Genomic DNA, 17,786 nt, shown 5'->3' on the forward strand with positions numbered 1-17,786 from the left:
AGACAACACATACACACATCACAGCTCTAACCCAGTACTACTGGCCTGACACACATTCCGCAATCAGATCAAAAGAAATTTGAAATAAATATGGCACAAAAAAAAAAGAGGTCACTGGAAAACAGAACCAGTATGGATAATGCAAAGAATCATTTAACCACTTGAACCTCAGCATCCCTATTCTGCAGGGAACGTTCGTCCAAAAATAGAAGATTTACAAGCTCACAACACGGCACGTTGCGACGTGCTATGAGCTTGTAGATCAGATTTGGTGTAGAGTTGTGTACCAAGTAGAGTTGCAACTCGGTCCATTCTACTAAGAATAAAGGGTTTAAGTGGTTAAGTTGATGTGACCGGCCTGCTGTATGCGTGGTTATGTTTGAGACGTTAGTTTGCATGTGACTGGAGGAGTGTGGAGTGATGGTTAGGGAGATGCCTGATTTATACTTGGTTTGCGTTGCGTGCCGGTGGGTGTCGTCCATCAAAACTGCAGATCTACGTTGTGAGCTACAGTAGTAGATCTGCTATTTTTTTATTCGCTGCTGGACGATGCGGAAGTACTGTATAAATCAGCCATAACCTGTGTTTGAGCCATGATCCCCACCAAACACTTGTTTTGTTGGATTCTTTGCCATGTGTCACCAGTAAGGTTGATGGAGGAATCACAATTTGTCATGGGATTTAAATAATCTGATTAGGAAAACAGTGACCGTTTACAGTTACTGTTAAAAGCAGTTTTTAAAAAAAATGCCTCGTTGGATTACCCAGAAGTATGCTGGAAGAGGATAGGGAGATTATAAAAAGTAATTTAATATTTCCACATCTAATACACATCTAATAATTTCTTAGACGTGAGGATTTCAGTCTGTAAATTGGAATAAATAATTCCACCCTCTTTCAATTTGACACTGACACTGTAATCCAAAGGTAACTGAAAATAATCAGATATTTGAGTTTGAGTAATTTTCAGTAGATCATGGTACTGAGTTGGAGCAGGTAAAATATAATCTGAAACAAATCACATTTTCATAGTAACATTCCCGGTCCTGGTGATATGATGGTGTATAGTATACGGTCTTGCACGTGTACTGTATTAGCTACACGAGGGCATACAGTAGGCTCTTCACGTTTAGCCATGAAAGCACTTAATCCCATTACATGTTGATTTGTGCTTTGAATCAAGTTCTATTTTTAACCATAAATAATAATAATCATGGATTATATTTATATAGTGCTTTACCTTGATACCCATAGTGCTCCACAGTGAAGGAGGAAACTCTCAACCACCACCAGTCACAGTGTGTGGCACCCGCTAGGTTACCTGGGTGATGCACGGTAGCCATTTTGTGCCAAAACGCTCACCACACATCATCATGACATGTTTTTAATCTAAGGTAGCTGTTAGGTGGAACTTAGAGTATCTCACAACAGTGAGATGAAGAATACCAGCGTTGCCTTTAAGGCGCACATTATCTTTGAGTCTATCCCACACTCTTCTCCAGATTTCATTACTGTGCAATTACGGGTAATCAATGGATCCCGAGATGGCATTGGACAAGTGTCAACACTATTGTGAGCCACTGCGCTGAGGCCGTGTCTTCATCACTTATAGGTCAGAATCGCCGGGCTATGACCGGAGTAACAAGCACAGGAGCGCTGATCTGGGAATACTTTACAGCCATGCCTATTATCACTGGTCGAGATGCTGTGTGCCAACTTTAATGCACCCAAAGACAAGGATCGATCCAGGCTCTTTCCAAGAAAAGAGTACGCCAGGTGATGGAGGTTTGTTTGTGAGTGTAATGTGTATTTCGTGAAGATGGATGCAAGTGAGCGTGAAAGGGTTGGAATTGGTATTAGTCCACGACAGTGGTTCTCAAAGTGGGGTCCAGGGACCCTTCAGGGTTACTTAAGAGGGTTCCAAATGGACCCTTATAGGTCTGTAACTCTGAGAGTGTATACAAATGCAAGTAACCGAATGGACCATTCCGGTTCCATTTGTACACGTTATGGTGGTCCTTGAAATCAAAACGTTTGAGAACCACTGGTCTACAAGAAAGGGTCAACGGACATTCTACAAAAAAAAGACAAAACTGAAGACCACATTCACACGCTAACAGAGGAGGTGTAAACACACACATGTAATGTAACAGACAGCAGGCAGAACAACACACAAACACAAGGGTGAGGAGAGGGAGGGGAGGGGAAGCAAGCAAGCATGCCGCACAGGAAGTAAGGGGAGGGGGGGGGTGTCTTGGAATGGGAAACCGATGCCATGATACAATGTCGGCGCTCTTAGAATGCATGCAGGAGTACCTCAGCAATGCTTAGGGTGGATGAACAGGAGGGAAGCCTCGCCTGGTGCCGGGAGGGAGGGGAAGGGGGGAGAAGAGAACAGGGTTAACGGAAGCCAGAAGCCGGGCTGAGCAGGAGGTAGACAGACAGAGAGACAGACAGACAGACAGACACAGAGACAGATTGGACAGGACAGACAGACCCCCCCCCACACACACACACACACAAATAAACGTCTTTAGGGAGATGGAAGCACCATGTGCGACTGTCTCACATGCGGTGCCAAGACAGCCATGGGTGCGACCAACACTCCCCTATAGGCATATTGTGACTTAAGTGACCAAACGTCATGTGAAGGCAGGGCAAATAAGGCACATGTTTCGGGACTTCCGCATGACAGCAACGCGGAAGTGCAGTTCTCTGCGTTTTTGACGATCCGAAAACGTCAGAGGCGAGCCGTCTCAAGAGGACTTGAGCCTCTGGTAGCACCGCCAAGCGAGCTAAAGCGAGCGAGTTGCCGTGCCAAGCGTTGCAAAGTCTGCTTTGAGCCGACTCAGCGCCGTCCGAGTTATGTCACGATAAGCACAGAATCGTAAATCATATATTCCCCGAAAGTCATATTCTGACTTTTTTGCCCCCCCCCCCTTCAAGGCACATGTTGACGTTTGGTCAAAATTGTCCCAAAAAGTAAAAATATGCCTTTATGGAGTGAGTAGCGTTGGTACCAGCACAGGACAGGACAGGACTAGAGCCCGACCGATGTCCGATTTATGGGTCCAATGCCGATCCCGATTTTGGAGTAGACCAGTGATTATTACCGATGTTTTGACCGATATTTGATGAACAAGCAAACAACTAAATACAGTATAAGGTAAACACAACAGTTTACTTTTCCCAAAAACAGTCGATCCACAAGCTTACACTGCATCACATGGCCACACGTTGTGTTCTTGTAAATCTGCTAACTTTTTCGATTTTTTGAAAACCTTTGGAACTTTTAAAAATAGGGACATTTTGAAATTGGACAGGTTGAAAGTGGTCAAATACGTGGGACACATAAGCTTTATAACTGCCGATACCGATGTCGTCAAAAAAATTCAATAATGGCTGATATATCTGCAATATATCGGTCTGGCTCTAGACAGGACAGGACAGGACAGGACAGGACAGGACAGGACAGGACAGGACAGGACAGGACAGGACAGGACAGGACAGGACAGGACAGGACAGGACAGGACAGGACAGAGGAGCCAGCAGGGAATTACCAGTCTGACCAGCACAACATAAGAACAGGCTTCATTGGAAACATTGACAAAGTTGCAAAAATTGTTGATGCGTCAACCGTCAATCTGTCCTGTGCGACAAATCTACTTAAAGTTAAGGTGTGCCCGTTTGTTAGGGTGTAAAAGAACGAAGCATCGCGTGTGTGTGTGTGTGTGTGTGTGTGTGTGTGTGTGTGTGTGTGTGTGTGTGTGTGTGTGTGTGTGTGTGCGCGTGTGCGTGCATGCGTGTGTCTTTTCTTACGACCTAAGGTGAAAGAAAATCCAATCCATTTGGTACATTTTTAGAAGATAGGAGATATATAACAGTACATAATGAAACAGTAAGTGCATCTGCATGTTAAACCCTCACATAGAGACCAGACTTGCTTTTCTACATTGTTACAGATTGTTGCCAAAGCACTTGAAGCCATCATGAAGCCAACCTGGGATTAATGACAACGATCAAGGATACCATTATCACACAATAACATTACAATCAATGCGATCATCAATCAATTAGTCAATATTACAATGTATACCCACGCGCACACACACACACACACACACACACTCACACTCACACACACACACACACACACACACACACACACACACACACACACACACACACACACACACACACAGCTGCTTAATGTGTACTGTACAGTAATCACATGGAGAATGGACACAAACAACAAGGACTATCGCCTTTTACGCCTTGCCCCCCAGTAGACTAGGGCGATTTCAGGTTTATATATGGGACATAAACGTGGGACAGCTATAATTTGCAATAAGTTATAACGAGTCTTTACTTTACTTTATTTATTTCCAGGACAGTGCATATTAATACAATCAATATGCATGATTTCATGTAAATATGCTGGATTTAGCTAGAAGCTCATTTCATATCTGCAAAATCAGTCAATGTCCAAAATCTTGAATTGTTGCTACAACACTTCTTTCAACCGAAGCAACTAAAACATGCTCTCATGGTATTGAAGCTAAGTTCAAGCGATTAAATTGGCTACATAATGAAGGGAGGGGTGGACTTTAATTCCCTGACCAGGAAGTGCTGCATGAGTGACTCTGCCTCCAGGCTTCATGGCCAGTCTAACAGCGGCAGCAGACGGCCCGTGACAGACATCTCCAGCCAACTGACACCCTGAGGGGAATGGGCCAACGCGCAGTGCATGATACACAGAGCCCACTGGCCTCCGACGCTGTCCATCCCTTCCATTCATCACGTCCCAGTTGGCTCGCCTCCCTGAGCGTCTGTCTCGGTATCGCCGTGTCCACTTGCATTAAAGATTAATGAGGTATTGAGTGAGCTTGCTGGTGCGGAGGAGAGCGAGAATTAACGTGGCACAATGAGCTGATATGACGCGGCCTGTGTTGCGCCGCCCACCAGTTTCAGCAGCAAAAAGCCAGTTACACTAGTTGAAACACACACGCTGGTCATAAACAGGCTCATTCGCCAATCTCTCTCTGTCTTTTTTTTTTTTTTTCAAAAATAGCAGATCTACAAGCTCGTAGCGTGGCACTCGGTGCCGCGCTATGAGCTTGTATATCTGCTAGTTTTGAATAGCCAAAGTATAGAATAATGTTTATAGCTCAAATCTACCAGTTTCATCAGCAAAAAGCCAGTAACACCAGTTGAAACCCTGGTCACACTGTATACAGGCTCAAACTCCAATCTCTCTCTCGTTTATTGTAGTCTATCTCTCCATCTCCAATGTCTCTCTGTCTCTTCGCTTTCAATTCCTCTCTCTCTCTTATCTCTCTGTCTCTCTCTTTCTCTCTCTCTCTCCGTCTCTTATTCTCTCAGTCTCCATCTCTGCCTATCTCGCTTCCTCTTGCTCTGTCTAAGTCTCTCTCTCTCCAGCCAATGCTATTTTGCAATCTACTCATCACCTGGCTTAAAGCTGCAATCTGTAAGATTTATTAGCTTCCCGGGATTCAAACCCAGGTCTGCCGCACGGGAGAATACATTTCCATTACTGAGCTGAGACGGAACGCCCTCTTGGGCAGGGGAGGTATTTTTGCACTTGTGCTTCAGGCAAGAGGCAATAATACCACCTTTCAACAAGTAGTGGTCCTTCCTGACCACAGGGTCTAAATTGCATCAATAGAAGAGCAGGGAGACCACCTCCAACCAGATGTACTAGTTATGTAATAACATACTATGCCATACAGTTTGGTCAAAGTCATGTTTATTCATAAAAAGGTCCAGATTGCAGCTTTAATGCCTTGAGGCAAACCCTGTTGGAGTTAGTAGGCATGAGTAATAGAAGAAATAGAAATAATGCACGACAACTGCCGTGCATAGACGCGCGCACACACACACACACACACACACACACACACACACACACACACACACACACACACACACACACACACACACACACACACACACACACACACACACACACACACACACACACACACACACACACACACACACACACACACACACACACAGCTCGTAATGCATTTGACCCAAATGCACTATAGAGACCACGAGCCAAACAAAGTGGGGTGCTGAATGTGAATCCATTAAGCAGAGACTGCAAGAGCCGCTTTTGGCCAAAGATACGGCTTCTCTTCTGGTGTGTGGCACTCTAGAACAATACACTTTCCATCACATCACGTTTGGCATCCTCAACGGGAGCCTAAGGCACTGTGACATCTCCATGCCAGCGCAATATTTCTGCACCCATCATTTAGCTGGCAAGAACCATTTTCCATGGCAGCTTTATAACTGCTCTTTCTACAGGCAGTGATGGTGACATCTTCAAATACTAAGCAACGCTAACATCGCAACATCAATGGGCATAAGAAGAGATGGCAACAGCGTCGCTAGTGACTTAGCCAGATGGCCAGTGCCGGTCCATTCTCCATGCTTCATAGACAAACCAATGATCTACGGTGATCAATGCTGTTAAATGACACTCTGGGCCTGGCATTTAGCTGGGTTCAATCTTTCCCCACAGTTGCATCAAGGACCACACTGCTTTTCCCTAGGTATTTGTTGAAAGCTGTCATCTTTCCTATTGACTGCACAAGGAGAAGACGGTGTCACCGTCTCAGCATCAATTCCCCCAGTCAAGAGTGTGTTAGTGTCTATGAGCATCTCTAGAAACAGAATACCTGCCAAACCACTGTTTTCCTGTGGTGCCTGGTGTGCACTCATCTCTTGTGACGCACTTTGTGCTTTTCTTTCTTTTTCAGATCTATTGTCTGACCTCTCTAGCTTTGACCGTCATACTTCTTACTACTATTAAAAGGGAACGTCACCAATACCATTCTGTTGTGAGGAAGATGTGTGCAATGGCAGATCTTTACATGTACTCTTCATTACAGAATGACAGGGTTCATATTAAAAGTGGAAATTCAACCTACTGTCTCTAGTCTGGCATGTTTGTCATCACTGCCAGGCCGAGGGCAGGGCGGACATAGTGTTTTTGCTCCCTGTGTGTGTTTGTATGTACTTGCGTTTGTCCTAAATATTTTTCAAAAGCAATGACAAACTGCTGCAACTATGACACCCATGTCTGATTAACACCAACACACTGAACATGACAACATACTCAGCGCAAGTGGGTGTACGCGCACCGGACAGAGAGAGATGCAGTTTGACGTTACTGTGTCAGGCAGTGTTAAGTATTATTGGCCTTTGCCTCCTGGCAGAGATTTGCCTTCCACTGAGCGCCCCTTTCTTGTTGACTATGAGTCACAGTATACATGTTATTACTGATGAACCAGTGATAATACTGATGACCAGATGACTTTTTAGCCTCTACACCTCAGATTTCAGGAACTATACAGCTACAGCTACTACACGTGGTGTGAACAGAACCACCCGTTCCTCAACATTGCCAAAACGAAGGAGATGGTGGTGGATTTTAGGAAGAAGGGGGCTCCCCCCTCGTCTCCCGTTTCCATCGAGGGAAAGGATGTGGAGGTGGTCCAGCGCTTCAAGTATCTATCTGGGCGTGCAATTGAACAATAAACTGGACTGGACTGGGAACACAGAGGTCCTATACAAGAAGTGCCAGAGCCGTCTTTACTTCCTGAGGAGGTTCAGCTCCTTTGGTGTGTGTAGAACTCTGCTGAACATGTTCTACCACTCAGTGGGGACCAGAGCAGTGCTGTATGCGGTGGTAGGTTGGGGGGGTAGCATCAAGGAAGGCGACCGCAGGAGGCTGAATAGGCTTATCAAGAAAGCTGGTTCTGTACTCGGTACCACCTTGGATACTGTGGAGGAGGTGGCCAATAGCAGGATGAAGACTAAACTCCTGGCCATCATGGACAATCCCTCCCATCCCCTACATGACACTGTGGCAGGGCAGAAAAGCTCCTTTAGCTGTTACACCCAAGTTGCGAGAAGGAGCACTATAGGAGATATTTTTTGCCTGCAGCAAAAGGACTGTATAATTCCTCATCTGGTTGGCTTGATCGGGCTGATTAGGATGGGGGATGTGGGATGCAAGCCATCGGACTCTTAGTAGTGTTTGGTCCGTCGTTTTTTTTATATTGTAGGTTGACTATGCTTACATGCCTATTTTAGATGTTTTATTTTATTTATTATAATGTGTTTTCATTGATGTATCTATATGAGAGTTGCTGTAACACCTTAATTCCCCTCTGGGATGAATAAAGTACCTACCTACCGACCTACCTACCATCTCCCAAAGCGTAATGCGGTTTATTCGATTTTCGAGGAAGCCATTAACTTCAGTAGGTTAAGAAAATTGACTTGCAGTTACTTGAAACCTGCTTTAGAGGGATGGGAATGTATAAGATGTTATTGACACCAATGCCATTAGTGATTCTGCTTATCGGTCAGATTCTTTATGGATTCCCTTACTGAGTCCTGATAATTTATCAGGGAAGTAAAAGTGTACAGGTTTTCAACTGTAGAAACAGAAACAGTTTCAAATTATAATAATAATTATAAATAATTACATTTAATATATATTTTTTCATGTATTTTTAAATACATTACAATACTCTTTATCTTTTCCTTTACAGCACAATAGACACATGACATCATTGTTTTGCAATGAGCAACTGTAAGAAAAACATGCCGGGAATGATAAAAGGAATTGATAAGCGCAGAGGCATACAATGTCGATTCTCGAAGTTAACGATTCCAATTTGCTAACAATTCCAGCTCTCGATTCCCATCCCTACTTGAGGTAGGGAATCCCACACATTAAAATTGCATAATTGTAAATTTTGTGACAAAGTTACGCTATCATATAAAATAAGTCTAGCCGAAAACAGTCCCGGGAAAAAAGATTGATTCATTTTGCTAACAAAATGCAAACATGCTTATTAAGCGTGCAACAATGCTTCGTCAATAGTGACTCCATTGGGTACATTCGGTAATGTTTTAATTACTTACTAACTAGAGTGAATGTAAACAAACATGAAATCTAAAAAATAAGGCCATCAATGGGTAAATGTCATCATCAGAAATGTTTTCACAAACGATATTTATGGCCAAAGCTGTGAATAGACAATGACATGCACCGATGATGGTATACTATGGTATACCATGCTTCACTCTGCGTGAACTGTGAAGAGTATCAGCTAGAGTATCAGCTAAAGAGCTACATTCTTAAAATATTATAGCATCAAGTGTTAGCAGGCAGGTTCAGCAGTAGCTCCTATCTGGCTTGCATTTCCCACACTTAACCAGCAAGGAGTGCCTGGCTGGCAGGCTGACTGACTGGTTAACAGGCTTACTTACTGACTGACTAGCTTTGACGTGTGGAGCCCTGTGAGGCTGCTACATTACCCCCCCCCTCCTCCTCCTCTCGGTGTGTCTTTATGTAACCGTGTTCATCCTTGTCAGCTCTGCAGCGACGCACGCTTCACCACATCAGACATGTGAAGCACTTGTACCTCCTGTATCTCTGTGGCTCAGCACCCATCCTGCAGTGGTTTGAGCTTTAGTCAACGTCTCGCCTACTCAGCCACCCCCAGACTCCACCACGGCCTCCTTGAGGCCGACCGTGCACCCTCTTCAAGCACAGTAAAAAATCCTGTTAATTTAGCTCTGTGAGTGTGCGGGTCCATTTGGTTACATTTACAGTACATACAGTCTCAGAGTTAAACGCACAACAGCACCTTTGCTCAATACATACATGTATAAACAACACCTTTATGCATACAAATTGAAGTGACACACACACACACACGCGCATACACACACACACTCAACTCAAAAGCAAATTCACACACACATACACTCACACAAACACGTGTACTTGGGCACGCACACAACGTACACTCCCTGCAATGCACACACAGCCATTCCTACAGAACAAAATCATTTACATGGCATCATTTACAGGCTCACAAGCCCACCTCGTTCACACACACAGAACACATTAATACACACACGCGTGCGCGCACGCACACACACACACGTAGAAGCATGCCTCACACACACTCTTCTACAATCGCTACTTTGCAGACAGACTCATATGCAGAGGGAGAGACATTGGACTTACCATCTTCTGCCTGGAGTCGCAACAGAATGAGAGACACAACACATGCACAGGACACAAGCACCCTTAACACCACACACAGTCTGAGGGGTGAGGAGGAGGAGTGAGAGAGAGAGAGAGAGAGAGAGAGAGAGAGAGAGAGAGAGAGAGAGAGAGAGAGAGAGAGAGAGAGAGAGAGAGAGAGAGCAACAGAGCAAGGGGAGAGAGAGAGAGGGTGGACGAAGCGAGAGAAGAATGAAATGAGGAAGGAAGGCTAGAGAGGTGAGGATGCTCGACAGAGCGAGAGCTCTGAGGAGAGGAAATGAGAGAGAGAGAGGAAAGGGAGACTATAGCTTCACATACGGTGCCGTTCTGCACTAAATCACACACGCATGACTGAGAGAGGACTGTGCATGTATAGTAAGGGTGTGTGTGTGTGTGTGTGTGTGTGTGTGTCTCCCATGAGCCTCAGCGCTTCTGTTTGTACATGGAGAGCGGATGTAACTCCTCTCTTGTCCCTGATGTCACTCTCCATCTCTCTCTCTCTCTCTAGCTCGCCCCTTCCCCATCCCCCGGCATTCTGTCCGTCCCTCTGTCTCTGATGCTGATTTAAGATGATGTAGCCCCGCCTGAACCTAAACATACATGAGGGCGCTCTCAGTGGACCCCCCCAAGCCCAGAGGACGTACAGGTGTACGCAGAGAGATGGACGAACAGACGGACAGATGGAGAGAGTGACAGAGTGACAGAGAGAGAGAGAGAGAGAGAGAGAGAGAGAGAGAGAGAGAGAGAGAGAGAGAGAGAGAGAGAGTATGCAGCAGAAGTCCGGCTGAAATCTGCAGTGTCACATTTATACCCTTTTCAGAGTTAAAGTAACACTCCTTATTTCACTGTGTACATCATATTTGCACTCTTTCCTTTTGTTTCTCTCTCTCTCTCTCTCTCTCTCTCTCTCTCTCTCTCTCTCTCTCGTAAAAGTCATTTCCCATTTTTATAAATTCATCTTAGCCCCCTTTATTTCTTTTTATCACTCCCTCTTTCACCTCAAGACTTTTTCTCACCCTCCTCTTCTTCCTCCTGCTCTCTAACTCATTAACTCTCCTCTCTCTCTCTCTCTCCCCCCACTCTCTTCTCATAAATCCTCAGCACCTCCAGTGGGCAGAGGAGGAGGAGGAGTCACTTTTACGAGCCTTACTGCATTGGAGGAGACCTATCACACACACACACACACGCGCGCACACACGCGCGCACACACGCACACACACACGCACGCACGCACGCACGCACGCACGCACGCACGCACGCACGCACGCACGCACGCACGCACGCACGCACGCACGCACGCACGCACGCACGCACGCACGCACACACACACGCACACACGCACGCACACACGCACACGCACACACACAGGCTTAATCAGTGACACACAGACACACGCGAGGGACAATCTATCTCTTCCACAGGAGAACAAACCCTTTGGAAATGACGACATGCTGTAAAAACAGAAATGCATCTATTCTACACACTCCTTGCCAGGCCTCCGTGTCTGCACCTGACAGGCCATAGACACTGCATACACACACGCACACGCATACGCACACACACACACACACACACACACACACACACACACACACACACACACACACACACTCACACACGCACGGGCTCACCACAGACGTTAACACAAAGTCAAAAAGTGAAAAGGCAGAAACAGACCCCAAACATTCAGCAGGATGTCTTTTCTTGCTCAGCCCCCCCCCCCCCCCCACCCCCCGTGTTTACATTTTCATTATAACCCAACTACCCCCTGTCATAACTTATAACAGATCTACAAGCTCACAACTGGGTTCCTCGAACTCAGCTAGGATTGCATCTCCTGAGCAGGGCCCAAATTAGGTTCCGAGAGCCTTATTTGAACCCGAAACATGATGTGACTTGAAGTCACATCATGTAAAACTGCAAACCTAAAATAAAAACTGGGTTTCGTTCTCAAACTTTATGTCGCGATCCAATCCTTCCCCTGGACAGGACACTACTTAAACCCCAGCATCCGTATTGTGGGGAAAGCTTTCGCAGGAAAATAGCAGATCTACAAGCTTGAGCATGTCGATCGGCTATTTTCAGCGAAAGCTTTCCCCACAATAACAGAAAACAGAAAATACACTAGTATAGAGCCCTGAGGGACTCCGGTCAACCATATAGGGTTTAAGTGGTTAACACAACACTCGGAAAAAGAGCCACTAGTCACTCCAACCGATTGGAACTGTGTGGGATAGCATGTTCCTCCACACACGTTATGTCCACCTGGTGATACTCCTCACTGCCAGGTGAAAAGAAGCGGCAGGCACCTCCATGTGTATCGGAGGAGAAGTGGTTGTTCTACACCCTCCCAAATACCAAACCGCAGGGCTTGTCAGTGACAGGGACAAAAGAACAACAACAACAACAACAATAACAACAACAGATGGGTGTTACAGTAGTACATTAGCCCTGTCTTAAACCCAGAAGTCTGATATCCCCCCTTGGCTAGCGGGGATTCCCATGTGGATGAGTGGTAAATATTTAGTTTTCTATGCAGGAGATTCCGGGTTCGGGTCAATATTCAGATCAATATAGTATGCACGCACATACGTGCATACCCATATGCACATGTAAGCATAATACAATTGCACAGGCACACGCATGCAAACACACATGCGCGCGCGTTAAAGCTATTTCCGCGGTGCGTCCGAGGGGTCAGTCAGAGGGTCATTTGAGATCCTCAGAGTGATGCCGAGTGCTTTCCAAAAACAAACAAACAAACGCACACACACTTGCACATCAATCCCCAATACAGGATTGCTGGCAGAGTGAGCCAACAGAGCCATGCACCCAGAGGACTTTAGTGCCATCACCCCTGCCTACTACACAGTGCGTCTTCCTCTCTGTGAACGGCTGGACCAATGCATTGTGGCACAGAACACACACACACACACACACACACACACACACACACACACACACACACACACACACACACACACACACACACACACACACACACACACACACACACACACACACACACACACACACCTTTTTCTCCTTCCAGACAGATATGCACTATTCATAATGGATCAAACAATTCCCTTATCTATTTGTTAATAATGCCCCACAGGAGACGCATAGATCTACTCTAACAGGCTGCAGTAGCACTAGTACTATTGATCGGGCCCTCCGCGGCTCGCCGCTTTGATATTGGAACGGTGCGACCATGCACAGCCACAGTCTAAATCATTCATGTTCCTGCTGTGTGATCACTTCTGCTATATCAATGAAACTCTGTCACTACTCGTTTCATACTGCAGCCTGAGTTACTGTATAGGGTGCTTCCTACTGCAGCCTGAGTTACTGTAGGGTGCTTCATACTGCAGCCTGAGTTACTGTAGGGTGCTTCCTACTGCAGCCTGAGTTACTGTAGGGTGCTTCATACTGCAGCCTGAGTTACTGTAGGGTGCTTCATACTGCAGCCTGAGTTACTGTAGGGTGCTTCATACTGCAGCCTGAGTTACTGTATAGGGTGCTTCCTACTGCAGCCTGAGTTACTGTAGGGTGCTTCATACTGCAGCCTGAGTTACTGTATAGGGTGCTTACTATTGCAGCCTGAGTTACTGTAGGGTGCTTCATACTGCAGCCTGAGTTACTGTAGGGTGCTTACTATTGCAGCCTGAGTTACTGTATAGGGTGCTTCATACTGCAGCCTGAGTTACTGTAGGGTGCTTCATACTGCAGCCTGAGTTACTGTATAGGGTGCTTACTATTGCAGCCTGAGTTACTGTATAGGGTGCTTCATACTGCAGCCTGAGTTACTGTAGGGTGCTTCATACTGCAGCCTGAGTTACTGTAGGGTGCTTCCTACTGCAGCCTGAGTTACTGTAGGGTGCTTCCTACTGCAGCCTGAGTTACTGTATAGGGTGCTTCCTACTGCAGCCTGAGTTACTGTAGGGTGCTTCCTACTGCAGCCTGAGTTACTGTAGGGTGCTTCAAACTGCAGCCTGAGTTACTGTATAGGGTGCTTCATACTGCAGCCTGAGTTACTGTAGGGTGCTTCATACTGCAGCCTGAGTTACTGTAGGGTGCTTCATACTGCAGCCTGAGTTACTGTAGGGTGCTTCATACTGCAGCCTGAGTTACTGTAGGGTGCTTCCTACTGCAGCCTGAGTTACTGTATAGGGTGCTTCATACTGCAGCCTGAGTTACTGTATAGGGTGCTTCATACTGCAGCCTGAGTTACTGTAGGGTGCTTCATACTGCAGCCTGAGTTACTGTATAGGGTGCTTCCTACTGCAGCCTGAGTTACTGTAGGGTGCTTCCTACTGCAGCCTGAGTTACTGTAGGGTGCTTCCTACTGCAGCCTGAGTTACTGTATAGGGTGCTTCATACTGCAGCCTGAGTTACTGTATAGGGTGCTTCATACTGCAGCCTGAGTTACTGTAGGGTGCTTCATACTGCAGCCTGAGTTACTGTATAGGGTGCTTCATACTGCAGCCTGAGTTACTGTAGGGTGCTTCATACTGCAGCCTGAGTTACTGTATAGGGTGCTTCATACTGCAGCCTGAGTTACTGTATAGGGTGCTTCCTACTGAAGCCTGAGTTACTGTAGGGTGCTTCATACTGCAGCCTGAGTTACTGTATAGGGTGCTTCCTACTGCAGCCTGAGTTACTGTAGGGTGCTTCATACTGCAGCCTGAGTTACTGTATAGGGTGCTTCATACTGCAGCCTGAGTTACTGTAGGGTGCTTCATACTGCAGCCTGAGTTACTGTAGTGTGCACTGCTTCCTACTGCAGCCTGAGTTACTGTATAGGGTGCTTCATACTGCAGCCTGAGTTACTGTAGTGTGCTTCCTACTGCAGCCTGAGTTACTGTAGGGTGCTTCCTACTGCATCCTGAGTTACTGTATAGGGTGCTTTATACTGCAGCCTGAGTTACTGTAGGGTGCTTCCTACTGCAGCCTGAGTTACTGTATAGGGTGCTTCATACTGCAGCCTGAGTTACTGTATAGGGTGCTTCATACTGCAGCCTGAGTTACTGTAGGGTGCTTCATACTGCAGCCTGAGTTACTGTATAGGGTGCTTCATACTGCAGCCTGAGTTACTGTAGGGTGCTTCATACTGCAGCCTGAGTTACTGTATAGGGTGCTTCATACTGCAGCCTGAGTTACTGTATAGGGTGCTTCCTACTGAAGCCTGAGTTACTGTAGGGTGCTTCATACTGCAGCCTGAGTTACTGTATAGGGTGCTTCCTACTGCAGCCTGAGTTACTGTAGGGTGCTTCATACTGCAGCCTGAGTTACTGTATAGGGTGCTTCATACTGCAGCCTGAGTTACTGTAGGGTGCTTCATACTGCAGCCTGAGTTACTGTAGTGTGCACTGCTTCCTACTGCAGCCTGAGTTACTGTATAGGGTGCTTCATACTGCAGCCTGAGTTACTGTAGTGTGCTTCCTACTGCAGCCTGAGTTACTGTAGGGTGCTTCCTACTGCATCCTGAGTTACTGTATAGGGTGCTTTATACTGCATCCTGAGTTACTGTATAGGGTGCTTCCTACTGCAGCCTGAGTTACTGTATAGGGTGCTTCATACTGCAGCCTGAGTTACTGTATAGGGTGCTTCATACTGCAGCCTGAGTTACTGTAGGGTGCTTCATACTGCAGCCTGAGTTACTGTATAGGGTGCTTCATACTGCAGCCTGAGTTACTGTAGGGTGCTTCATACTGCAGCCTGAGTTACTGTATAGGGTGCTTCATACTGCAGCCTGAGTTACTGTATAGGGTGCTTCCTACTGAAGCCTGAGTTACTGTAGGGTGCTTCATACTGCAGCCTGAGTTACTGTATAGGGTGCTTCCTACTGCAGCCTGAGTTACTGTAGGGTGCTTCATACTGCAGCCTGAGTTACTGTATAGGGTGCTTCATACTGCAGCCTGAGTTACTGTAGGGTGCTTCATACTGCAGCCTGAGTTACTGTAGTGTGCACTGCTTCCTACTGCAGCCTGAGTTACTGTATAGGGTGCTTCATACTGCAGCCTGAGTTACTGTAGTGTGCTTCCTACTGCAGCCTGAGTTACTGTAGGGTGCTTCCTACTGCATCCTGAGTTACTGTATAGGGTGCTTTATACTGCATCCTGAGTTACTGTATAGGGTGCTTCCTACTGCAGCCTGAGTTACTGTATAGGGTGCTTCCAGAAACACACGGTGAGAATCTGCTCCCATTTTACAATGCTCTGGTTTTGTCATGTCATAGAGTGCCCTGAATAAACCATTAATACCTGAGGCCGATTCTGCAAATGCCTTCTAAATCAGTAGTTCTCACACTTTCAAGATCTTTCAAAAAACATTCAAAATTAGCAGACGTACAAGCTCGCAGGGCGGCATGAAGTGACGCGCTGTGAGCTTGTATATCTGCTATTTTTGAATAGCCAACGCTAAAATGACACAGATGCTTTCCCGGTTTTAATGGGTAAACTAATGTTGCCGTTTTACAAAGCTAAACAAATCCTTAGTCGGGGACAGGCCTACTAATTATGAATCGGGCTTAAAGTTCACAGGTAGTGAATGTGCTCTATGCAGAGAATGCATACATTCCAATACATGTGTGTGCTTGTTTAAAGCGCTTGTTTATAAATAAAAATCACACCCAGTGTGAAGTGGGCGGTGTGGTCATCACAGTGGTCATCATAGTGATGGAAGCTCACTTCAAAAAAGAAATACATTTATTGAAAAGAATCTTTATTGGTCATCATAGTGATGGAAGCTCACTTCCAAAAGAAAGTCCATAATCTTATTTATAGGTTATTAATGTCATCATGTGTCTCGCTAGCCAATCACAGTGCTGAATAGAGTCAGCCAATAGAGTCAGCCAATCACAGTACAGCTAACTGGGCCAGCTGGGCCAATCACAGTGCAGGAAACTAAACTAATGAGATGTCCCAACCCCACTTATAGGGGCGGCTACACCGCCCAAAAATACATAAATAAACGGTGTAACTTCCATGTGGATCTCGGACTTCATGTGGCCTGCCTGTCATCTATGACGTATCGTTGACGCATTACTCCATATTTGACCCATGACTGGTACTGTAGGTACGCGCGCACATTTATACAAAGCATGTCTATTTAAGTGATCCTCGACACGCTTGCTTGTGCATGAGCATGGTTGTGCCCAGAAAATCAATACATACTGTCAAACAGCAAACAAAAAACACACACATCCATAAATGCAGGGTGGGTGTAGGGAAAAAGAAATATAATTGGAAAAGGAAATAAAGTCTGCATACTGCAAAGTAGCTCCCAAAGTTATTGACTTGTTTTTTACGTTTACGTTTGGGGTTTTCAACGCCTTCTTCGGAATGTCAACATGGCCAGCAGGCTGAAGGTCACGCAGCCTGTGGCGTGTTAAAGACGGAACCCTTCCCACACTCTGTGACTCACTGGCAGAGACCACGGTGGGAGTGGAGGAGGAAGTCATTTCCATAAGCCTTGGCCTTGGCTTCAATGCCATACGTCAAGCCATTAATCAAAAAGCTATTGGAATACTGTTAAGCGAGCCGGCGTCCTCTAGCTCGCAGCTAGCTGCCATAGGAGATGTGTGCGGAGAGGCGGTTTTATGGCGAAATACTTTTAATTAAAAATAGATGTCAATAGGGCATTTATCAGATTGATGGGTCGTTTTAGTATGGGTGTCAAA

The 17,786-nt window shown here is 46.0% G+C and overlaps 1 protein-coding gene across 4 annotated transcripts in view; it reads right to left on the reverse strand.

The window, feature by feature from the left end:
• The window catches only part of gphnb (gephyrin b), a gene marked incomplete at both ends in the record, with an annotated part of 141,236 nt that overhangs the window by 31,269 nt on the left and 92,181 nt on the right, over window positions 1-17,786 (reverse strand). Inside the window, one exon of one of the 4 annotated variants that reach the window (XM_080452463.1) lies at window positions 2,317-2,358. The exons of the other annotated variants lie outside the window; for them this stretch is intronic. Within the exon in view, the coding sequence (XP_080308589.1) occupies window positions 2,317-2,358 (42 nt within the window). The remainder of the gene's footprint in view (window positions 1-2,316; window positions 2,359-17,786) is intronic. 4 annotated transcript variants of the gene reach the window in all.

The sequence above is a fragment of the Gymnoscopelus braueri genome (genome assembly GCF_963280865.1).
Source record: "Gymnoscopelus braueri genome assembly, chromosome: 16".
Classification (NCBI taxonomy): Eukaryota; Metazoa; Chordata; class Actinopteri; order Myctophiformes; family Myctophidae; genus Gymnoscopelus; species Gymnoscopelus braueri.